The 26,377-nt window shown below is 34.9% G+C and overlaps 1 protein-coding gene across 1 annotated transcript in view; it reads right to left on the bottom strand.

Moving 5' to 3' along the window:
• Nucleotides 1–12,482: 12,482 nt before the first annotated feature.
• Nucleotides 12,483–26,377, bottom strand: part of LOC126816352 (protein O-mannosyl-transferase TMTC4) — a 33,367-nt gene continuing 19,472 nt past the window's right edge. Inside the window, exons 15-17 of the mRNA XM_050542795.1 lie at nucleotides 19,492–19,606; nucleotides 18,598–18,780; nucleotides 12,483–17,432 (exon numbers count right to left, since the gene is read on the bottom strand). Of these exons, the coding sequence (XP_050398752.1) occupies nucleotides 17,299–17,432; nucleotides 18,598–18,780; nucleotides 19,492–19,606 (432 nt within the window). The 3' untranslated portion in view covers nucleotides 12,483–17,298. The remainder of the gene's footprint in view (nucleotides 17,433–18,597; nucleotides 18,781–19,491; nucleotides 19,607–26,377) is intronic.

Raw genomic sequence — 26,377 nt, forward strand, 5'->3', positions numbered from 1 at the left:
TGAGGTAGGATTAATCCTGTTAAATGAATAGTCAAAACAAAAAAAGTATAAAAAAAAAACGAAATTGAGATCATGATTTAAATTAGATTGCCATCGGGTGTAACAATGAATAATCAGTTGACACGGCTCGTTATCAGTATTTTCTCAATGTAACATTATATAACTAATTTTCTGTTCGGCATCCCTGACTATGAAAGGGCAGCTATTTTCTGTTGTATTCTGTGGTGTATTCGTCGCCTGAAAACCAAAATGTTCTATGTCCACTTTTGGTAAAAATTGAGTTATTGCTATTGACTGCCAAATAGCGTGACATTCTATCTGTCTGTGTAATTTCTAACATTAAATATGAATATAAAGGTTGATTTTTGTATACTATCTCCACTTTCGTAGCTATCTCTTAAATCAGAAGTGTTCTATGTGATTAACCAATGATGAATGTCAAATATGACTTGGAGAAAGGATAATTTGGTTTTGAAGTTCTATTGGGGACAAAGGACAAACAAACGTCTGGTGACAATATTTGACTTTTCTAATCTATCTAATGTTTTAAACACTGTTCATGGCTATCACATCCTATATGTACAAGAAATTTTAATGATGCTGTATTGTTCAATTTACTTTAGAAAATATGCGCTTAAATAATACAGTAGTTTACACAGTTTTACAGTAGGTCTACATCCTTCGAAAGAAAATACACAAAATGATATAACTAAATCGCCCGTTCCATGTTAACCAGCAATTCATGACAGACCTAAGATCATGCCGGATTGGAAAACTATGTCAAGTTTCTTCTTCCGAAATAAAATTGTTTATTATCTGACGCCACATTGCTCGGTTAAGAATCGAACATGTGACCCAGGTATGGAAGTCATACTGCTCTGCCGAATGAGCCAAATGAAATTCCCCTCGACAAAGTCGGTAGCAGGTGTATGTATTTAAACTGGAGGTATAACAGCACCCCAAAACCTATAGGCATCCCTAAATATACGAACAATCACAGTACACAACATATTTACACTCCTGCCGGAAACAACCCAGAAATATCAGAAATATTGTTACCCTGGTCATTCAGCCAAGCAGAAAGTAAACATTATTCATGACTGTAACATGAAACATGCAGTCCTCTTGGGAGTGATGAATGTCGGAAATCCTGTATGGACTAGTTACCATTATTCAAATGATAAGGTCATTTCATGAGTTATCTAGACTCTTCCATACTTCTGCACTCTAAAGGTGTACCAATGTCAAAGTTAAGCTTCTTTTGAACAATGAAGATGCGATATATCATATACAGTGCAAACTATTCAAACAGTTGCCCCATTATAATACACACAAGGAAGAAGGAGGGGTCTTCTCTGCCTAAACTACGTCATTTTGGGGTCTTTCATATCATTATGTTACAATTTTATTTCCATAATGCCCTTGCACTTACAGGTCTTTACGAGAAAATTGGAGAACCAGGAGAAAAGCCATGAGGCGACCCCACTCTTTGTCACGAACAAGCTTGGGATCCAAACAACACCACGTGCAGCAACGACAGACCTTATGATCCAAAGCGCATGTGTTAAACCACTCGCCCCCGCTATTCCCTTTCTCGCATAATTGTTTTATATTATGTAACTTGTATTTTGCCGTTTTGAAAATTAGGGATAAAATTACTAGTTGCCTTAAAACAGTTCTTATTCATGTCTGCATATTATGGACATATATGGATTTCAGTTCGAATGATTTCAGATCGTTTTTAAGCTTTATTTATCAGTGTTTCATCTTAAAATGGTACTAGAAACCCAAATATAGTTCACACTAATATGAGAGAGAGAAAGAGGGATGGGATTTAACGTCCACTCGACATAAGCTATGTCATTTCGGGACTAACATATGGTTCAAACCATATGGAGAAAATCCATGAGGTTGGACAGGCGACCCTACTCCTTGTCACGTACAACCGGGGAATCCAAACCTCGCCAGTTGCATATGCTTATGATATAAACAAATAAACAGTTGATGGTCAATACCATAAACAAATATAAACTGTCAAACATTTGATCTCATTTTTCTAAAAACAGAAGCAATGGGACATAGACCAATATGGTTTTCAGGCGACGTATTATCTATTGTTCATGAGATATATACTAAACAGCAAAACAAAATGTCAGTGCGATTTCAAAATCAGAGAGGCACTTTAATCAATTCATTCTAGAAAACGACTTTCTAAATGGATCAAAGCAATATTTTGTGAACAGTATGTTGACACATTAGTGATTAATTCATCACAATTCCAAAACATTACGAGAAGGTTTAGAGTCTGTACACAGTCTATACATCAGTATCTGTTGTGTCCACCGCGAGTGTCAATAACAGCAGCGCAGCATTTGTACATGGAGTGGACCATACGATTGATGAACGCCATTGGCACCTGGAACCACACTCTCAAAAAAGCCCTGCGCAATCCATCGGCTGTGTTTCTTCTCGGTACGATGTGATTATGTCTCCTCTGAATTGCATCCCAAAGATGTTCAATCGGGTTTAAGTCCGGACTAAGGGCTGGCCAGTGGATAACGTTGACGTAGTTCTGCTGTAGAGAGTTCCGAGTAACTCTGGCGGTGTGGGCACGGGCGTTAAAGTCATGCTGGAAAACGTTGTTTCGATGACGTGCAAAATGTGGTATGACGTGGGGTCCGAGAGCTTGATCGATGGACCAAGATTTTGGAACACCACAGGACCCACTCTTTGGTTCAGACCGATTCCACCCCAAACCATTATGCTTGGACCTCCCCGTGTGTCTCGTTCCATGACACATTCGTCAGAATAACGCTGGCCCCGTCGACGCCATATTCTGGTGCTGCCATCTGCAGTTGATTCGCTATACCGACTCTCATCTGTAAACAACAGTTGGACAAACTGTAGACGTTCACATCGATGGCGAGGGGTGAGGATCGGTCCACGGTAAGATCTACAATGGATGTTCTCTGGTGAGACGGCGGCGCACCATATCGGTACTGATGGGTCTTCCCAATCTCCCAAACAGAGTTGTCTTCCCTTGCAGTCCAAACGGCTCAATTGACTATGCCGCCACCAAGATTCTTGGTGTTGATGGACAATGATTAACAATACGATTAAAAACAAATAAATGATAATAGGCCTATATTTAATACTATTACCATATTTAAAGAGAAATGTGATCACAATTGCAAAGTAACAATGTATTTACAAATATTACAGGGAACTCTTTCGCGTAAGATTACAGGGTTAAATGGTTGGAAATACGAACTGCGCATGTCGTCGTGCTAATTTTAGAATATAATACACGTGGATCTGTTTACCTTTATAATGCGACCGTAAGGCCTAATACATTTACACACGAAACATGCAAAATTAGACTGTTTTCTTTCGGAGGGGTAATAATTTATGACATTTACCCCTGAAATTGACTAAAACTCATCAAGTGTTTATAACGCCAGGAATTTTTCTGACAGATGCCATTTTTATCATGTAGTTAATCACGTGACCAATGACCTCTAGGTAAACCAGTGTAGTGCGTGGGCCGACGGCAGAGTCGAATGCTGGATAGCGAGGCTTGTGTGCAGAGTGGGGTCTTCCGTGTGTTCCCCCTGTCTGACGTGCTGTCTCAGATGCCTGTGTGAATGGATTCTGCACGTGCTGTCGCACAACATGGCGGTCTTGTCGTCTTGTGGTAACCCTTGGTCTACCAGTTCGGGGGCGATCATCCGTAGTGTTGGTGGCTCGAAAGCGTTGCTGAAGCCCGTAGATGGTCCGAACATTGACCTGGAAGTGATTGGCAACGGCTTGGGCAGTGTGGCCAGCGTCGAGTCATCCAAGTGCCTGGTTCCTCTGGGCTGTCGTGAGTCGTGGCATGCTGCTGACGTTGTAGTGTGAATGATTCAACCAAGTATGGGGTGCATTTTATAGGGCTGGTTCCGGCGAACAGCACGTGCAGCATGAGTTACATATAAAACGAGGTTGAACGTAGGTTCTGTCGAACTGAGCTCTAGGTGTTACTCATCCGTGACCGACTTGGGTAATTCATATAAAATGAAAACTCTACGTATTACAAACGTCATTTATATAAATTGAAACGCCTTTATGGATTACTATATAACACAACTAGAATTCTAGGCAACCGTGAGTACTATGAACATTCTATCAATGTTAGGTCAGACACATCAAGTGAGACTAAAAGGAGAGACGGGGAAAGTAAAGGTGAGACTCCGAAACCAGACAACAAAATAAACAAAATGGACGACTCGCCAAACAAGAAGGTGTCGAGGGATGTACGGTCTAAAAAAATTAGATTTTCGGATGATAGGTATGGCCGATATTAAAAGAAATCAAGGGACAATGTGGCCGGTTCGTGAAGCCAATATAACTCCTACGGGTTGACTTATTATCTACTATTGACCCAAAAATGAAGACCATGAAAAATGAAATAGGTATAGACATAGCCGCCGAAAGTGTTCGCATCAACGATGCTTCTACAATAATCCAGTCACTTCAGTCAAAGATTTATGAGCTAGAAATCAAGTCGAACATAAGAGTAGCCCACTTGAAAACAATAATATCACAATTAATTGTTGCTTACGGTATACCATGCACAGAAAATGGAAATCTCTTTCAAAAAGTAAATGATATGGGGGATGATACTGTGTCATCCGTGATTAATATAATTGCCGTTGACCGAATTCGTCCAAAGTAAAAAAAACTATTTGTGATGTTTTAATTAAATCAGGTCACATTAAAGTTTGTGGATGGACAAAATCTAACAACCTGTTACGAAGTGAACTGATTAATTGTGTAGGGGCAGATATTGTTAGCGTGAACGAAACTCATTTAACTGGTAACTCAGACTTGACAATTGATGACTGGACTTGGAGAGGCTTTAATCGAGCTAGAACTCATATGAAAGCTGCGAAGGGGCCAGGGGGCGTGGGTTTGTTTATTAAAAATTCGATCATCAATCAGTTTGATGTTGTCATTAAAGATAAATCTTATGATGGAATTCTTGCTATCTCATTCACATCCAGGTCGTCCAATTACAAGTTCCTAGTGTTTAGTTGTTATCTTTCACCAGAAAATTCTCAATGGGGACGCGATGCTGAGAGCTTTTATGCGCATTTGTTGTCACAGGTATATATTAACTACGACCATGATGCTATTTTTATATGCGGTGATTTGAACTCCAGAATAGGTGAACGAAGTGAAACATCAGTTGAACTAGATGGTTGACCATCGCGTAAATCCCTTGACAGAACACTTAATCAACATGGTCATGCTTTAATTGAATTCTTAAAAGAGTCTAAAATGTGTATTTTGAACGGAAGTGTGGATCCTCAAAATGATAATTATACCTTTATCCAAAGTTGTGGTAAATCAGTAAATGATTTCATTTGTGCCCCGACGATGTGTTAGTGAAATGTGAATCGTTTAATGTTATACAAACAGGATCACTTGTTGATAAGTTCAGTTTACATCATTTACTTGGAGCTAGAAGTAAACTTCCAGACTACTGATTCATTCTGACACAATTTAGGGCGAAACCCATAAGTAATGGTGTTGAAAAATATGTACACAGTACTGGGTGTTCTAAAACAAATAAGTTTAAACTGGGCCGCATTCCCAATGACATGTTTCAATCCGACGTGACTAGACAGTAGAGACTTTTGGCAAGCGTAATTTCCTGGTCCGTATCGCGTATCCGTATGGATTTTGCGTGTGACGTCATCAATGTCTGTGTATTTCTCATACATGATACGGCACACGGATACGGCAGCACGTATGGAAAGGCTTTCATACGGAAATGATCCGTATAACACTGTCATCTTTTCCCGTCTTTTTTGCTACTTTTAGACGCTGAAATGTTGCATCATAGCGTTTTTATGAATCTGTGTGTATCCTAGAACACGAAAGTGTATATTTGATGTGATTTTAACAGTGATAACGACTGGAATTTAATCATTATTTTTGATGGGGTTTTCTCGGAATTTTCATATTTTTCCCGCCTGTCTGCATACTGATTGATCTACGGGCTACACTTTCTGAAATAATACACTAGTGAAACCAAAAATTGCTAAAATCTGCCAAAACTCTAAAACTACATTGACGCAACGTATCACGTATACGATACGGATACGTGATACGGATGGGAAAAATCCGCTTGCCAAAAGTCTCTATTGTCGAAAATATTGAAACGTACCGCGACACACAACTAGAGTACGATGACTTATGCGGAGTAGTTCTAATAGAGAAACTACCCAAATATAAACAGCCTGGTAAACGACCAAAAAAGCATGTCTATTCCAACCCATATTGGAACGAGGAATTGTCACATCTGTGGAAAACGATGCGCGACAAAGAAACTCTATACCGTGAATGTCCACAAACAGATGATAAGCGAAAAGCCCTGCGTAACGAATTTCATATCGCTAGGAATAAATTCGACCTGCTTCTACGCAAAATGGAGAGACACCATAGACGAAAACAGGCGAATGATACTGAAATGCTGAACCCAATGAAACCAAATGAATTTTGGCATAAGATTAAATAACTTGGCCCCCAGAAGTTCCGACGAATCCCGATGGAAATTATCTCTGACAATAATTGTATTATTCGTGACGAGGCGGTTGTACTTGACAGGTTTAACGATGATTTTCAAAAATTATACAACGTGGACAACAGTGTTCTCTTCGATAAACCTCACTATGATATTATTTTATTCCAAAAGAACGCTATCGAAGGTTATATGGACAGTGAAAGCTACAATTCAAATCAAATCAACCGAGATATCACTTTTAGTGAAATCACATCTGTCATATCTAGATCAAGGAATAAAATGGCTGTTGGTATTGACTGCATACCATACGAGATTCTTAAAAAGACCCCAGTTGCCAAAGTGATCCACAGCTTGTTTCTGTGCATTTTTATATCCGGTCTAATACCATCCATTTGGCGTAAGTCGGTTTTAGTTCCAATACCAAAAGACCCATCGAAAGATCCGAGAATCTCACTAAACTACAGAGCTATATCATCCTTCTGTCATGTATATCTAAGCTTTATAGCAGTTTTATAAATACCAGGCTCTCTGAATATCTCGATGCTGATAATCTTCTAGCCGACGAAAAGAATAGGTTGAAATAAAATTGAACCATGTGTTAGTCCCGAAATGACCTAGTTTGTGTCTAGTGGACGTTAAACCCGATTTCTCTCTCTCTCTCTCTCTCTCGTATAAAAATGTAACGATAACTTATCTGAGTGGTTTTATTACAAATCAAGAGTTTGTCAGGGCGATAATCTTTCACCAACTTTATTCTCTATCTTCATCAACGACTTAGTAAAGCAAATCAGCTCGTGTAATATTGGCATTAAAGTATCCCTGAATAAGTTAGCGATATTACTCTACCCAGATGACATAGTGCTTCTCGCGGATAACGAAAAGAGTCTTCGGCTATTGCTTGACAAGGTTAACGAATGGTGTATGCGATGGAAATTCCTTATCGACACATCAAAATCCAAATGCATTCACTTCACGACAAACAAGAAGTGACTTTAAATTTAATCTTGGTCGGGAAGAAATCGATACTGTTGAAAGTTACAAATATTTGGGTGTTATTTTTCAAGAACACTCGAAGTTTGATAACACAGTCAATACTCTAAGCACTGCTGCTTGGCGAGCCCTTGGTTCGGTTATATCAAAATTTTATACATTGGTTTTAAAACCTTTACGAAATTATACGAGGCCTGTGTCGTACCTATTAGCGACTATGGAGCTGCAATGTGGGGATATAAATCCTACAACTTACTTGAAATGATACAAAACAGGGCTGTGTGATTTCTACTAGGAGTTCACCGATTCACTCCTTTGCTAGGAATGAGTGACCATATTGAGTGGATGCCTTGCACACAAAGAAGATGGATTAAAATGTTTCAACTCTGCAATAGACTATTACGTCTAGACGACAATAGATTGACAAAGAAACTGTTTGAAAACGATTTCCGCTGTGCTACCTCTAATAAAAACTGGTGTGCTGATATGAAAGTCTTATTCGAGAAACTCAATCTGTCTGAATACTATACCAATAAACTGACGATAAATATCAATGTAACAAAATCAAAGATGTGGACAAATGTAGCGGATTCATGGCAGGTCAAATTAAGCAACTCCCCCAAACTCAGAACCTATGCCGTTTTTAAAAATGAGTTTAAAACTGAGAATTACTTAGTCCTTAATCTGCCCAGAAATGAACGGTCAAAAATTCTGGCGCAGGTTAGATGCGGGGTTTTACCCCTTCGTGTTGAGACAGGGCGGTTTATAGGTGAAAAGCTCGAAGATCGAACCTGCCAAATGTGTACATTACTGTACTGAAAGTGAAAAACTTTTATTTTAAACTGTTCCTTATATAGCGATCTGCGACAATATTGGTTTAATGAAGCGATATCAGATTTACAATTCTCACAAATACAAGATAATGATAAATTAATATAACTCGATGTGCTAAATGTTTGACTTAAGCTTACTTATGGCGTAGAAACAAACTTTTCAATTGATATTATAAGGAATGCTCAGAGCTCGAATAGACATTGTAATTATTGTAAATACTCAACTTACTGATCATTCGTATGAATTCTTATTGTATTAGACTTAATTTGTGTATGTTAAATAGTGACATATAGGTCCAATGGGCCGGGTGTTAGTATTTTATAATGATTTTCACATGTCTTCTTTGTATAACACATGTCGCTGAAATAAATAACTTTACTACTACATGAAAATCATGGAGAACACATTACCATCTCAGAAGTCAGGTTGCGTTTTTGAGAACATTTCCTGCGTTCAATTCGGTGTTTAGGAAGGAGCCTTATTGCTCAGGTAAAGTTGGAGATGTGGTCACAAATATACAATAAAAACATTTGGAAAGTTTTATGCAATGCGCCTATTCAGAGTAACATACCAACCTGACGTTTCTTTTGCTGCTTAGTATATTATGATTCCTCTTTCGAGGGGAAAGTGAACAGCTCATCAAAGAACGGAAACACAATTGTCAAATAACGATCCTTCTTGCAATTCATGCAACAACAAAGTCTGTTCTACATTACATTCAATTTATACAGAATACAGGAGCGCCGGAACCCGGAGGGTATACAAATGGTGCCCTGCCCTTTTCTGAGGTATACTTGTATACCCATGCCCTAATGAGATTATCTGAATTTATTGTGAAATCTGATCAGTGCATCAATTATTTCGGTTGATTATAGTCTCATTAGTGTCTCGTCAACACTTGCTCCTGAATATAAGCTCTTGCAAGAATCGTGTCTCTAAATCTAATGTCTCGTTCAAAAAGCTTATTCTATTTTCTTGATGAAGATTGGTGTATTGAATGTCGAATTAAAAATAATTTTTTATGAGATGCATTGCTCATAATACGAAAATTGTGAATAATCAGGGAATAATCAGGCTTTTGTCTTTTTCATTATCATGTATTGTAAAGGGTTTAATGTTGGAATTTGGAATGCTATGGGCGCTCTAAACAGCGTTCTCGGAATTGACCCTGGCCCTAGCGCCGTTTCGGCGCCCCTGACAGAATATCTTGAGACACAAAAAGAATGAAATGGGGTTTAATACCCTACTTTCCTGTGCAATGAGTGAAATTTTTCCCATAAAATGGGACCTCGGTTTTCTTCCCAACCAACGACTGGAAACTATCCAATGACAAAGGGAAATCAGGGGACTTTCTCGACCAAGGCTTTGATTGAAGCCTGGACCTTCTTGTTAGTTAACCACTGCCCCACTCACTGAGCCACTGCGGCTCATTCAAGAGACGACTTATAATAGACATACTCAAATCGATTCGTTACAAAGGTACGCTAGTAACCTACACATTCCGAGACCAACATTTTACAGAATTGCGATTAAGGTTGCGATTTAAAAGAGATGATTTGCGTCCGGATCTGGTATGATCACACGCGCTTAATTGTCGTTGATTGTCGGGGAAATTGAAAGAATGAATAAAAAATGGTAGTCAACCGCTTATAGAACTCTACGGTAACCCCTCACCCCAAAGGCTCTCCACACACGGGGGTGCATGCAAAACAATTGTCGGACCAAGAAATCTGAAATCATTTTAAAAACATCAAGTGGTTGCCATGGAAGATACGCCCACATTTTGCAAGAGATGGGTGGAGAACAGGGACAATCGATAAGGTTCGTCCCCTCATGACCCCAGTGCTTCAAAACTACAGTGCTTCAAAATATAGTCTCTATCGTGTCCACACCAAATTTATCAAATCGGTTAAAAGCTGTAGCCTCTATAAGGTTCACAAGGTTTATTTCAAAAGGAGTCGGGTGTAACTCCTGAACAGAAAGTCACTCAACGCTAAATATCAAGAGGATTCTTCTTCCCATGGCCCCAAGCATTACACTAATTCTTAAAAAAAAATAATGTTAAAAACTGTAGAGAGTGGGGCGTGACTCTGGGGAATGCAGTATTGTCGATGGGTTTCGTTCCTGAAGTTTATCATTAAATAATGCACAAAATTATACAGCTTGAAACATCGGTTAAGAGATTGTATTATCTCGAGCGCCGGATTGTATTATCTCGAGCGCTTGACTTAATTACCCCGAGCGCTCGAGATATTTTTATTTTTTTGCGTGTCCTAAATCAGCCACCTTGAAGGGACTATCCCGATAAAAGTCGCAGTACGTATGAAATTTAAGCGCCAAAATATAGAGGAATGGGGTATTTACCTTCTCTCAAAATTCCAGCTCAAATTATTGAGTCGTTTGGAAGTGAATGTCAAAATTGCTTATCCGGACACGTAACCCTTTTAAGATTTCGGGTCAGTTTTTTCGTTGGGTGACCTGATAATCGATTCCCGTTCCTTGAGAGGTCTATATAGTGAATGACCCATGTGCTGTACTTGATAACGGAAGGTAAATTTCAACTACACGTTATTTTTATAAAATAAAAGTCTGGTTTTATCCAGACACCGCATAATACAGCTTGGGACACCGGTCTCCATTTCCAGACGAAGACTGACGGGTTTAAATGGTTTGAAAACTTATCACAAATATTGAGTTAGTTGCTCGGCCCTCAGCTAGAGAATTTTAAGGGATTTTAACACAAAATTAAGCAGTTTTATTCTCCAAAAAATATCGGGATTAGCCCTTTAAATAAACATACAGTTGAACATTTATCAAAACCCCCAAACCCATGTATGGGATTTTCGTACAGTTATGGGCAATAATCCAGGAAGTTATGATCCGATGTGTGCAAAGATCGAACCGATCTGACATCTTTTAGATATAAAAATTAATTATATTAAAGGAGGAAAGGATTTAACACAATATCATCCAGTCTTCGACATTGCAAACACAACTTATTGGTCAATTTAAATCAACATTGACATCTTACTGTGAAAAGATGAGCTTCGAATATACAATATATAATTCACAATGAAAATTTTAACATTGGCACACGAATCGCGTGCCAGAATGCTTTCGAGCACCATTTGTAATGAAGCGACTAAAACGAGGCTAAACATTTTCCACAGAATACTGGTGTAGACTGGAATAACCAGACGCCAAAGACTGCCATTCAATTTGAAACATTTTGCCGAACATAAATGATTAGAAATTACAGTAAAAACAGAAACGATTGGAGGTAAATCAGGTTACATACATTCATATTACATTATTATCGTTGCGACCCATTTGTGTCCATTTCTAGGTGCCAAAGAATAGAGATTTAGCTCATTTAAGTTTCACACAAATTGGATAAAAATTGTGATCTTTAGCGGGCCCACAAACTATTGTGAACGGAAGTCCGGACCTACAAAAAATGATTACCTCATGATTAAGTACAATATCACTATCAACCATATTATAGCCACACACACCACCACAATTCTAAAATATATTGTCCATTGAAAGGTAACCATGACAAATGATTATACAGCACACTTTTATTTCACTGCTAATATTGTAATAGAAGTTCTATCGTGCACCATGGCTCAATAACCAGGATGTCTGGGGTTTGATCAAGGTGTTGGCTGAGAAAGTTTCCAACGATTTTCCAACATGGTTTCCCCTTGTCAGTGGTGCATGGCGGAAGACCTGGCTAGGACAGTGTCTAGTTGTTTGGATGAGACAAAAACCTTTGTCCTGTGTACATATTGGTGTGTACGAAAATGAACCCTTGACAGTTGGAATTCTATATTAAGAGTGGGACGTAGTGCTGCTGTCCGAGAAAATTTGGATAGCACACTGTATGGCATAAGACTGTCTTTTATTAGCTCAGTGGGGGGCAAAAAGGTAGGACATTAGACCCCATTTCATTTCATTCCCTTTGTAAAGACAAACATGGAATACAGATATTTTGCTTTACATTTGATCAGGGAAATCAACAACAGCTTCACCTCGGCATCAGACTACTTCTACAGACGAAACAGGTATTTTATTAAAGCAGTAAGAATGAAGCTTAAACAGAATTTATTGCAGTCAAATACAAATAACAAGAAATATAATAATAACTCTCTATAAAGTTATGGGGGTTTTTGTTAAAAAAAGAGAAGAAAATATATACCAGTGTTATAAAGACTTTTGCATAATTAAAACAGTCACCAGCTGTTCACAACCAAAGTCATATGTGAAATATTTCAAGAACATTTTAATTGATTTCCTACAAGTGTGCGCAATATCTCTCATATATAAATAATTTTTAGGCTATTCACAACCAATGTTATATTATAATCATATTCATCTTAAGTTAAATTGTATTCACAACCAATTTTTTTCAGGTTTTAAATTGATCAAATATACTCTATGTTTACAAATGTGAATGAAAACATAACTCTACCAAACCCTACCATGTGAATGGAAAGATAACCATATACAATCCAAAAACTCTAAAATTCAAGAGGGATTTCCCTATAACTTAATAAACAACTTCACTGAGTTTTAATACATTCTATCAAGAACCCTGCTCTGTATTCTAACCGATATTTAAAATAGAAAACATGTTTATTTTGATGGGGACATTCCTTACAACCACATGTACAAATGAAAAAATCTGACAAAAACTCTGTCCTTTAAAAGTGTAAACAAGAAGTTGTGTCCAGACACCAGACATACCAACGGACAATGGACGACAACAATATGTCTACATTAAGGAAATCGTTATATTATAAAATAAAACCCTTGCAACTTCAACAGGCAAAAGCAATATGTCACACGCTAATATTCAAAAAATTAATTATCTATGAATATATACACACTTAATGACCCAATCATAATGTATTATAATCTAATTATTAAATTATTCAATTGGAATGTTAATAAAATTACATATAATTTAGTATACTATTGTATTAATGAGCTAAATATGAGTTGTAACTCAAATTACAAAAGCTATAATATTATCAATGAAATGTTTGGCAAAAATTATGAGCATAAATTCTCAATTTTGGGACATAATTTCTCACATACAAAAAAAATGTTTAGTAAAACTTCAAATTTATGTTGAAACACAAAAGCATCAATGATTATTGGGAAAAAAAATTTTGTTGACAAAAGATATAAAATATTATAATGAGATAAAAATAAAAATGCTGTCAAATTATACAAAAAAATTACAAAATGGCCGCAAATAAGATTCGATGTCAGAATATATACTAATAGCAATCACTAATTAATGGTATTAGCATATTTTTGTCATAATTTATACAGATTACTAATAAAAATATAAGATTATCAAATATCTTTATATAGCCTATTCGCAGTGTCTTATAAATAGAGATATATAACATAGAAAAAATACATTAATGTTGCTGCCATTATTAGGCCATATATAAAAAATATTTTGGTTCTCAGATACTCCTGCATCACTTAAAAAGAGTTGTATGACCAGTTTTTATTTCAAACAATAAAAAGTCTCATTAATTACTGTGCATAAATGTTTTCCCCCCGGTTACACGAAGTAACTCGATAAAAAATTCAAATGAATCTGGTGATGTACCTTAGGCTCAATTATCGAGGACGCAAGCCTAATAAATGCTATTAACAATCATAAATGATTCTGGATGATGATACAATCATCAACGTGATGAGATTTTTTAGAAGGATTGTCTGAGAACTAAAATAATTTTTTTGTATTGCCTTATTTTAAAACTACACAAGAAAATAGCAAATTTATGATCTTGCAAAACAAATAGTTTATGGTTCCATTGTAAACACTGAATGAAATGATATTGTGACATATGTATTCTCACAAAATTAATTACTCATAACATATTCAAAATTTTAGATTTTATCTATTAATAAATTCAAAATTGATTACTTATAATGCCATGAATGAGTTAGATTTTATCTATAAAATGAAATGAGTAAATGAATGACACATGAAGCAAATAAAAATATTGCTTTTGTCTTATTTGGACAATCCTCATCAAAAATATATGTACTATAAATATTTAGAGACTACATATTCACATATTTACTTCTTAATAAATATTGTCAATTTAAATAAAATTATTTTGTCTAAATAAATTTGAAATTTTATGCACTATATTTCCGCAGCCTTTTGATATAATTATTTAGGTATAACAATGTCAGTCAGTCACCAAATTTAAGATCCCAAGACAAATATTTTTTCTGTAAAAATACATGTTAAGAGATCATGTGCAGATCTAGGGAATAATGTTATTGGATGGAATGTAATGAAATAAAAATTCACCGGAATTTCTACTAAATATTTTCTATAAAATTTTAATTTACAATTTGATCAAAGTTCACTCTGATTATTCAATAAAATTAAATAATTCATGCAGCCATAAATTACCTAGATCATCTGGAAAAATTACATGTGTAAAGCTTCAAGAAAACAAAGAACAAAATACACAAGAATATCTAGACAGGGGATCATAAAAGCATATTAATTATATATTATAGAAAATCCAAATAGAGGACGATAAAACCCCCACACTCGATAATTAAGGAGGGCGGAAGATTCCCTAGAACAGTGCAGGCAAGTCTGGATCTCAGTGATGCATCCGGGGAGGAGCAGGAACCAATCCGTGAAAAATATCAAAAAAGAGAATCCCCAGCAACAGACTTCACAACACTGTGTAGATGGTTTTTAAAAATTATATTCTAAGTCCAGTAGAAACATGTACTGGACTTAGAATATAATTTTTAAAAATTATATATTATTATACATGTACACCCATAATAAGATACATGCATAAAAACTCACTGCTCACTGATGTCAAAATATACTGTCATCAATATTCATGCCAATAATCAATATAAATTTAAAACATTATATTATTACTTAAAGCCGTCAACCATCATTTTCATTTATTGGACAATTTCTAACTTTTCACCCCTTAACCCATGCTAAAATATACAGAAATTAATTATTTAACGTCTCATTAAGAAAACAAAACCAAAACATCAACGATAATCTTTTGATTCAATCAGTTTGAATAGTGGTCCATCAAAAGATTTTATCCAACATTACAGGTGGCACTGGTTAGTTTATATTGTCTAAAGAGACAATCTTGAATGTTTGGAACTCATCATATTGTAGTAAATACTGAATGGAGTTGAACCATTTTTGAACTTACTTTCTTTTTAGAGATCCAACTCTCACAATGTTTTGCAAGGGATTCGATTTATAACACCTAAACAATGATGAGTGGCTTTATACTCTAGAGGATAATAGATCAATAAAATAGAACAAATTTAATTATTATCATTTAATGAGTATTTCTAAGTAATTTTAAGATGTTTATATATAAATGAGATCATATAAGTAAAGCTTTATAAATGATTAATATGAGAAACATTTAATTAAATATCAGTAGTTTTATTATAAACAAGCATAAAAATATGTGATGCAAAGAAATTAAATGAATATGTGATTTGAAAAACACAGTCTTAAGAAATGTAGAAGGTTCCAAACAGACATGCAATAAAATATACAAAATCTTGAACACTAATAAAACTATGCACATGGAGATAAAAATTTGATAACACAACAAATCACAACCTTGTATCAAAAACAATCAGTTTCATTACATCTTGTATCTAAAACAGTCAATTTGATTAAACCACATATCAAAAACAAAAAGTTTGATTACAGCCTTGTATCAGAAAAAGTCAGTTTGATTACTATCTTGCATCAAAAACAGTCAGTTGATTACAATCTTGCATCAAAAACAAGCAATTTGATCGCATCTTGTATCGAAAAAGTTCAGCCTGAAATGGCACTGAAAATACTGAATTTTAAAACTAAATTTTATGACAAGAGGTTTTCATCATTAACAATTTTAACGTGAATTTCATGAAGATTTTTAATTTGGAAAATCTCTTATTTTAATTTATATCTGATGTATCTTTTGCATTAAAATGCACTGAAAACAAAGAGTATCTTTACTTTTTCTTAAAAAATTATAAATTTTTAGTTTCAAATATCATTGATAATTTATACACAGTTTTCACAATCTTTAAAATAATAATATCACTCTGGTTTTATTCTTCTTAAGAATAAAGTACTAGCCAATATTTCTACAACATCCACCATTTAAAAGAAATCTATTCTATAGACCATTCACCAATAACATAATATCAAAGCAATAACTAACTAAAGAGATGTTTTTATTGAGGGCTATCAATTCATACTTTTTGACATGTGCATTTTTTGCATGTTTAAAGATGCATTATGTAAGAGCTAAATCTATAAATGACAGGTCTTTATTTTGGCTTTAAATGTTATATAAACTATTATTTAGACATTTATCAATGTGACCATCCAATAATCATTTCTCTAGACCATTGGATGGCAGAGATTTGAATGGATTAGAACATCCACAAGATTTAAAAATTTAACGGATAATCAAGACTTAGTCATGTTTGTTTAGTACTGTTGCTATGATAATAAACAATCGATGCTACATCTTCCAAAATTCATAACTTCACTTAAAATAAAATAATTTGAATGAAATATTCAATATTTTCATTTTTCACTATTTTTGAATTATTATAGCAAGAATGGCCAGCTCTTTACAAAAGTCTTACATCTTTAATGTTTTCATTGCTATAAAACATAATAAATTTATATATAATTATTAATACAAGTGTTTTCAAGTTTAATCATGGGTACTAAACTGATCAACAGCTAGATTTCAAAGTTTTTAATTTCTTATCGTTGACGTACCAAACTGACAAATATAACTGAGTTAAGAGCCCTTGTTAAAACACATAAAAAATCTGATAATGGTCTCTCATTTTCATCTGTTGTCTTTCTGTCGATCTAACATGGCAATATTTTCATGAATGGTTGGGTTATTTGGGTCTAGTTTTAGTGCAGAATTATAGGCATTAATAGCTTTGTCATACTTTCCCCATCTGTGGTATAATACACCTTGAAAAAAATATAATCATTTAATTAGTTTTCAAATTTAAAGTTAAAAAAACCAAGCCAACTGTAAGGTTGAAGTCCCTGCATCTATCTCCAAAATAAATAGATGACTCATTAATTACTTGCACATTTATCTTTTTTATAATGCAACGAGCAAACAAATTGTTTATCATCAAACTGGTCAAATGAAATGAAATGAAATGGGGTTTAACGTCCTACTGTTTTGCTCCGAACTGGGCTAATGAAGACGGGCATACGCCATACAGTGTGCTATGAGGGAAATTTTGCCCGGACAGCGGCACTACAGCCTACTCTTATATCGAATTCCAACTGTCAAGGGATCTTTAATGTGCACGCCAATGTGTACACGGGACCTCGGTTTTTCGTCCCATCCGAATGACTAGACAGCTGTCCTTGTCAGCCCCTCCGTCCTGCATCAAACTGGTCAAAGATATGATGTCTTGAAACTATACACCAAGTTTCATCACTCTCAATTAGAATCAAATGTTTGAACATTACCTAATCAACATCTACACCAAGGTTGAACATTCTACTATACCTCAATTAGCAGAGTTATTGTATTCATACAGTAATATCGAGACTAAAGATGGTTCACTTCACTTACTACGTGTATGCTTCAAGTGAGAATATTGTCCACAAAACAGCACATCCTTTTCTCAAGGGGTTTAATGTCCACTCAACACAATCTAGGTCATTTCAGGACTAACATATGGTTCAATTTTATTTCGATAATTCGTAGGTCTTTAGCAGTGGGAGGAAACCGGAGGACCCGGAGAAAACCCACAAGGTTGGACAGGCGACTCTACTCCGTGTCACATACAACCGGGGAATCGAAAACACGCCAGTTGACTCAATGACAGACCTTATGATACAGCATGCACGCGCTAACTATTCGGCCATCCAAACCCCCTCCTCTTCTCGGAATCCCAACTACAAATATATTGTTGTTATCAGTAACCTTATTTTGTTTGTGAGACTGGAATGAAAAATACACATTTTCCTTTTATATATCGTGGTAGTCATTACCCCCAACATGTGATATATTTCTCAGATAAAATTGAGATTCTAGCTTATCATTGAGTTCTCTCTTGACTCCATCTGTGGTCCCTGTATAGTTAACATAATTGTAATTGTTGCCTTTACTTACCAAGATTCAAATGGAACTTGGAATTATTCTGCTCTTCCCTGATTGCATTTAGAAAGAACTGTTCACTTTCCACATATTTCTCTAATTTGCCATAAATATTGGCTAGGTTAAACTGTATCTGTGGTTCACGTGGTAAAACTTTTAATACTTCTTTACCTACTGCTACAGCGGTCTTAAAATCACCTACACACACACAAATATAAATATATTGTATAAAATAAACACATTTTCAAGACTTAAGTCATTCCAGTTTATTTGTCAGTCTAATCTTATTATAACTCTGTTGACTTACATGTACATTGCATTGATATCTAAGAGCATAGTAACCAGTTACATGTTCTGGTGAGGTGGTTCATGATCTTATAATTTCTATTTTCACAGTCCATCTTAGATAATGACATCGAGTGCACTAGACAACTTAATAATGCCAATTTTCTTGAGACTTCATTTTCAACACTGACAAATTGTCAATTTTATTGGGTAGACAGAAATCAAACAGGGCGGCACATCCTTAGATTTTACTGTAGTTTAAAGGCCAAAATAAACATAAAAGAATTGAAATGTGATTTACCGGTAACAGGTTCGGCACCAACCCGGTTAAAGAAGATGGTTATTATGTTATGCACTGCTACAGCCTACTCTTATTTCAATTCCCAACTGTTAGAGGATTTTATCGTGTTGCCAATGGTATGCATGGGACCTTGGTTTTAATATTAAACTTGACTATTAAAATACCATTTAGGTAGGATTAATTTGAGCATTAAATGTGACTTTACTACAAGAAAGTGAGTAAAAAAAAAAAAAAAAAAATTTTTGATGTAATTAACCAAAATACAGAATAATACAGTTTATTTATGGAGATGGAGTTAAAATATGCCATTTAATGTATCTTACCCATTGTGTCTAGTAGTATAAGAGTATTGGTCCAGGCATTCACATGTGTGGGTTTAATAATGGTGGCATTTCTCCAGGCTTGTAATGCTTCAATATTTCTTCCCAATCCCAAATACTGAAATATAAAGAAAATACTGGATATTTCAAAAGACCCAAAGGCACTTGTTATAACTGATTTAAAGTGGTTTTTCCACTACTGTCAATTTTATGAAATTTGGTTAGGAATGAAATCTTGAGGATTCGACTGGTATCTATTGAATGTATTCACTTTGATGTTCAAAGCTTGACCTGTCTGAATCCAATATAAATCAAATGAAACAACAGTTTTCTAGATGTACCATCAATATACTATGGCATGAATAATAAAAATTTTGTTGCATCTAGCGAGATTCAATAAATCTACTGATATTTCATCAGGTTGATAGTTGATACAAGTGGGAGTGCTAAACATATTAATATTTAAAATCAAAACACACCAGAATGCCATTGAGCAGAAACCAAATCTGCATTGACAAAGTTTAAACCTCATTCAAGTCCTATAATTTCGCTACCTCAAAAAGTTCAGTGGTATATGTGAAATTGGACCAGGTGAAAGGGATAACACAGATTACATAATTCTTGACATTATAAATTGTGAAATCACTAATCATTTGCATGTTCAACTCTCATTACATGATATTGGCAGAAGTTCTGCCGCATAATGCATCACGCTTGTCTGGTACGTTCTGGTGTTTGCCGCAACATTATAGTTCGATTTATAAGTTATCAATGCAGAGCCCTGGTTTTGGAAAAGAAAAAAACGTCTCAAAAGAAATAATAATGCAAGAAAATTTTTAAGATTTATATAAACGAAGCCCTGACTAAAAGCAGGTCAAATTTATTTAGGAAAACGAAACCTATACAAAAACAAACTGATAGATGGTTGGTGGACTAACGACGGCAGAATTATGGTGAAATCAATTGACAGTCGACCTCAGTCAGTTAATTAGGCATTTGGGTACTTTTACCAATGCAGCGCCTGCTACCAATAATATTTTGCCTACCAACGAACAAACAGAATTAAAAACAATAGATTCCAGTCACATTGATCTAGCTAAAAATTACATCCAAGAATTGAATTCTCTGTGTCTACTATCATCTACCCCTACTAATAGAAACTACGACACTTCATCAAACAATGGGGTCCAAACTGTAGGTGTGAGATCAAGAAAAACAAATGCCATTCCTTTTCCTGGCGATAATCGGATTAAGCTGTCAACACCAGATTTGTATAACAGATGCTAGGAGTAGGACATTCCCAGGGATTGTGTAGTACTATCAGTTGTTCAATCTTCAAGATTCAATCTTCACGCTGTGTTTTCTTCCGTGACGAAGTTACAACTACAGTTCAAGTTCTTTTCTTAAAATACTTTATTTCTCCAAACTGGAAGTGTTACAATTCTTCCTAGTCTCAAATAACTAAATGACTGGTGTGGCCGGCGGAGTGAGCTCTCCCGAATGCTATTTCCCCACCCTATTTTATAGGTGCCTATTCCTTTGTTTGAGGTGTTAATCTAAAGACTGATAACAACTAAGTTCTAAATATGGAAAGGACATGCACCCCAAACTGAACATCGCCAGGAATTGTTACCTTATTTGGTCAACAAATATGATCTATGTTTTATAACAAAGAAGAATGTGAATGACCAACATGCTCATTAATATATAGCTCAGTTAACGTATCAAAATAACAGGCATATACCTTCCATATTTGTGGTTATGAAGTTAGAATCAATAATATGAAAGATAACGCTATTGTTCTAGCCATCATATTCCTGCATTCTTGTCTTTAGACACCATGTCTGGTTATTGTCACAATATTCGTAGCCAATTTAATTTGCGTTTCAGAATTTAACTTATACCATAACTAATATATTGACAATGGAGAATAATTAATCAAAAGCCTAATATTATTTTACATAGATGTTTCAAAGCACAAATTCTTTCCCTCCATATTACTATAATTGGTCAACGGAATATATCACTATAACTGCATGGAATATTCATGGATGGAATTCTGTAATAGATGATAATTCCATTATCAATTATATATCTGATTCTGATTGTGATATTACAGGGGCAGATCCAGGAATTTTTGCAGGAGGGGGGTTGCCAGGTTCCTGAGAAAATGTATTCCCCCCCCCCCCCATGGCTTGAAATTTTTTGAGAAATACATGGTCTCTATCGTCATTTTGGCGTATATACATACACATTGATCTTTTTAAACAGAGAAATCCAACATCTTGTTTGACGTCAATTTTTATTATGAATTAATACGATGACATTGTGATTCAATTTTATTGATGCAAAGCATTAATTGTGATATCACATAAGTCTATATCATTATCTCGCGCTTTGAGTGCCCATCCTGTCGCACCATCGGACGATAAAGAATAAAGCACAATTATGACACTTTTCTCATAAAAAAGGTTGTTTTACAAAAAAATTTATGTAGCTGAGCAGGGGGTGGGGGTGGGGTAACCCCCCCCCCCCATGGATCCGCACCTGTATTGTACTGTTATGTGAACGTGGTTAAAAGATAGTAATGATGGTATAACTATTGAAAATTTTTCACTTGGAGCATTCGTTAATCGTGGCAACTTATATACACTCGGTAAACGCAACTCGATTTGCGGTGGTTTAGCTATTATACACAGACCCATTCTAAACAAATATGTGTCTGTAGTTCATACTGAGCCGTGGGGTTTATGTGTCGTTACGTAATTTTGATGTATTTATTGAAATAGAACAGAATTACGTTAAATATTCTATTATAAGTAAAACATTTGATGTGTGGGGATTTCAACGACAGAACATGGGTTGAACCAGACCAAATAGGCAATGATAATTTAGATAGATACATTGGTACACCAGTCCATGATTGTAATAATAAAGATAATATTCCTCGAAAATCTCAGGATAAAGTTTTAAACTTGTTTGGGAACAAATTAATTGATCTATGCAAATCAACTAACTGTCTAATCGCTAATGGTCGGCCAGGCGAAGATAAAAATTTAGGTAAATTTAAGTTTTGTTCACCAAGAGGAACTAGTGCTATAGATTACCTTTTAGTTCCAAAATCTGATACATAACTTTGAAGTTTCAGCTGCAACAGAATTTTCGGACCATTCGCCTTTAAAATTTAGACTAAAGATGCCAGAGAACACAAGACATTTGAACAGGTTGTTCAGTGGGATTCATCTAGGATTAATGAATTTTGCAAGGTTGTTATTAGCAAGTATAATTCTTTAAATAACACTGTGTCTAATAGCTCAAATAGTAATATCCATTTTCTTGTCAGTGAAATCACTGATGTTTTTCGCGATATAACTGTTTCTTTATTTGGAAAAAACAAAACCAACCATATTGCCATCCTAGCTAGAAATAGGAATCTTAAAGATAATAAATGGTTTGACATTGATTGCAAATTAGCCTGGAAAAAATTTACAAAAAGTAGAAATACTTATCTAAAAAATCGAAATGAGTTTAACAAAAAATATTTTATTTGCATCAAAGTGCGTTCAATCAAATTAAAAGAAAATCTAATCTGTGTGCCCTCTCTAAATCTAACCCCAAAGGATTCTGGGATGCTATAAAGAATAATCAAAATTTCAAAGCGTCAAATCTGACATGTGAATTTTTACAGCATTTCAAAAGCGTGTATGGAAAACGTTCTGAAACTAACCCTCATCCTGATTTAACTTTAATCAACAATAGGAAATGTAATAAACTAGACAAACCTATATCAAATGACGAAATACTCCTTGCAGTTAAAGATACATTCCCGCATACAAACTGGGTGATTTGATGATATATTTGGACTAAAAACATATTCAAACTAATCAATTTATCATAATTTTGCTTCAAATCCTTCTCAAAATATAGCAAAAGAGGTCATGTTTGTGTCACGTGACTTACCTCTTTCAGTAGGGCAAAATTGGAGAAGAATTCATTGCATACACAAGACGATGTTGTCTTTAATCGCTAACTATTTATTACAAATATCGAAGCCTAATTAAATTCTCGGATTATCCACTGCCCAAGTTTTTTTCCGTGGTTTTTAACTCGGAAACTGTTGTACGTCTAACTCTTCATAAAGTTTATGAACATGTACATCTACTTTCCATATACACCAAAATTGCCATACTTTTATTGGAAATAACCACCTGATAAATACTTTTTTGGAACCTGTCTTTAAAAAAAAACTCAAAAGAAATTAAAGTAGCGGTATTGATAAAATATTGATCTTTTATTGCGTCTTATGGCTACAATTTTTAACTCTATTTAGGACAGTGGTTGTTATCCGGAATGCTGGCAAGATATAGCTTATTAGTTCCTGTACCCAAAACAGGTGATTTCAATATACCGGATAACTATAGGGGAATTTCGATGATATCAACTTTTTCAAAAATCTTTTCTATAATTCTAAATTGTATACTTAGTGTGAAAGCAATACTATATTAGATGAAACTCAGTTTGGATTTAGAAAAGATAAGATGCCCTTTTTATTAATGGGTTAACCAGTCACTCACTAGATAACCGTCAAAAACTATATTGCGCTTTTATAGATCTGCGTAAAGCTTTTGATACAGTGAATAGAAATCAGTTGTTGTATAAACTTAATTCAAGTTCAAGTTCTAAAATGGTGACTATAATCAAATCAATGTACAGTAGATGGAGTAGTTTTGTCAAGTCTAAAGGTACATTATCTTTAACATTTTCAAGTTTTTCAGGAATTTAACAAGGCGAATCACTGTCTCCGCTTTTATTTTTAATATTTATTAACAATCTAAAAGAGTTTTTATTCAGTGAAAATACAAATTTTATACACCTAAAAAATATCATTATATTCATTAGTCTTTGCTGACGATACTTTCCTCCTTGCAACAAAACCGGAAGCTTTCCAAATACTTTTTAATAAATTTATCGATTTTTGTCAAATTTGGAATTTAGAAATAAACTTCAAAATGTTTATATATGAAACTCAACTTGAAATTGTAAAAAATACATATATCTGGGTCTTATAATATGTGATAATTGCATTTCAAGTTTCATCAAAATCCAATCAAAATTGTGGCCTCTAAAGGGTTTACAACTTTGATATATCAGATGTTTGCACTATTTGCGAACAAGGGGGCGGCCATTTTGTCTGGCAGTTTTGGTCCGATTTTCATGAAATTCAAACTCAGACAAAATTATGGTGTAACGGTGATATATTTATCGAATAATAATTGTGACCTCTAGAGGAACAAGCTGAAAACGCGATTTTGCCTACAATCAGGGGCCATAATTCAGGAAATCACGATTCAAAATGTACAAAAATAGAAAGGAACCAAGATATTTGGGTTATAATCATGCAATTCATGTTTCATCAAAATCAGATGAAAATTTTGACCTCCACAGGGTCCACAACCCTGATACACAATATTTTGCCACTATTTGCAAATGAGGGGCGGCCATTTTGTCCGTCAGTTTCGGTACGAAATAGAACTCAACCATTTTTAGGGTGTAATGGTGATATATTCAAACGTTTTTTTTAAATCAGATAAAAATTGTGACCTCTATAGGGTCCACAAGCAAAAAAAAAATGTTTTTTTTGTACAATGGTAGACCTACATTTCAAGTTTCATTGAAATCTGATAAAAATTGTGAATTGTAGAGTGTTCACAAACAATTGTGGATGGACGTCCATGCGGACGGTCAGGGACAACGACAATATACGTCCACATGAAAATGTGGGCGTATAAAAACCTTTTATTTTAATCCAAATGTTTATTGTCAATATTTAACACCATGCTTTCGTCTGTTTTTAATTATGCCTGTGAAGTTTGGAGTTTTCATAATGGCAAGTCAATTGATAAACTGCAAATGATTTTATGAGACATATTTTAAAAATAGGTAAAAACTGCCCTGTCGCGGCTATGTTAGGCGAATTAGGAATGTTTTCAGCTCTGATCAACCTTCAAATAAGAATACTAAGATATTGGCACAAATTCTTGAGTAAAAAGAATTCATTAATATCTAATGATTTGTTAAGTGGTTCTCTAAACTGGGCAGCTGAAATAAAATTACTTTTAAATAATGTGGGGGTTTTCTTATATTTGGTATCAACAAAATGCTGTACATCAATACTATCACAAATAGAACTTTGTATAAAAGATCAATTTTACCAGAAATGGTTGGCCACACTAGAAGAGTTAAGTAAACTACAGTTTTATAAATTATATAAAAATATTCATGAGCCAGAATCTTACCTCCAATCAAATATTCAAGTAAAATATAAAACTATTATCTGTCATTTTTATTGCGGTATTCTTCAACTAAATATTGAAATCGGTCAATATAATAAAATTATGCAAATGTTGTAATATTATGAGAGCTGTTGAAGATGAATTTCACTGTCTACTGTGCTGTCCCGCTTTTATATATCTCCATAGAAAATATTTTTTGCATTATTTTTGGTCCTTTCCATCACTTTAAAAGTTAAAAAACCTGATGAATCACGGAGACAATAATAAAAACTGCTCAATCTTGGAAAATATCTACATTACTCAATAAAAATAAGAGAGAGAGAGAGAGAGAGAAATGGGGTTTAACGTCCACTCGACACAAACTAGGTCATTTCGGGACTAACATATGGTTTAATTTTATTTCAATAATTCGCTTGCGCGTAGGGGTCTTTAGCAGTGGGAAGAAACTAGAGGACCTGGAGAAAACCCACGAGGTTGGACAGGCGACCCTACTCCTTGCCACGTACAACGGGGGATTCGAAACCACGCCAGTTGACTCAATGACAGACTTTATGGTACAGCGCGCACGTGCTAACCATTCAGCCATCCAACCCCCC

This window comes from Patella vulgata, chromosome 1 (assembly GCF_932274485.2).
Source record: "Patella vulgata chromosome 1, xgPatVulg1.2, whole genome shotgun sequence".
NCBI lineage: Eukaryota > Metazoa > Mollusca > Gastropoda > Patellidae > Patella > Patella vulgata.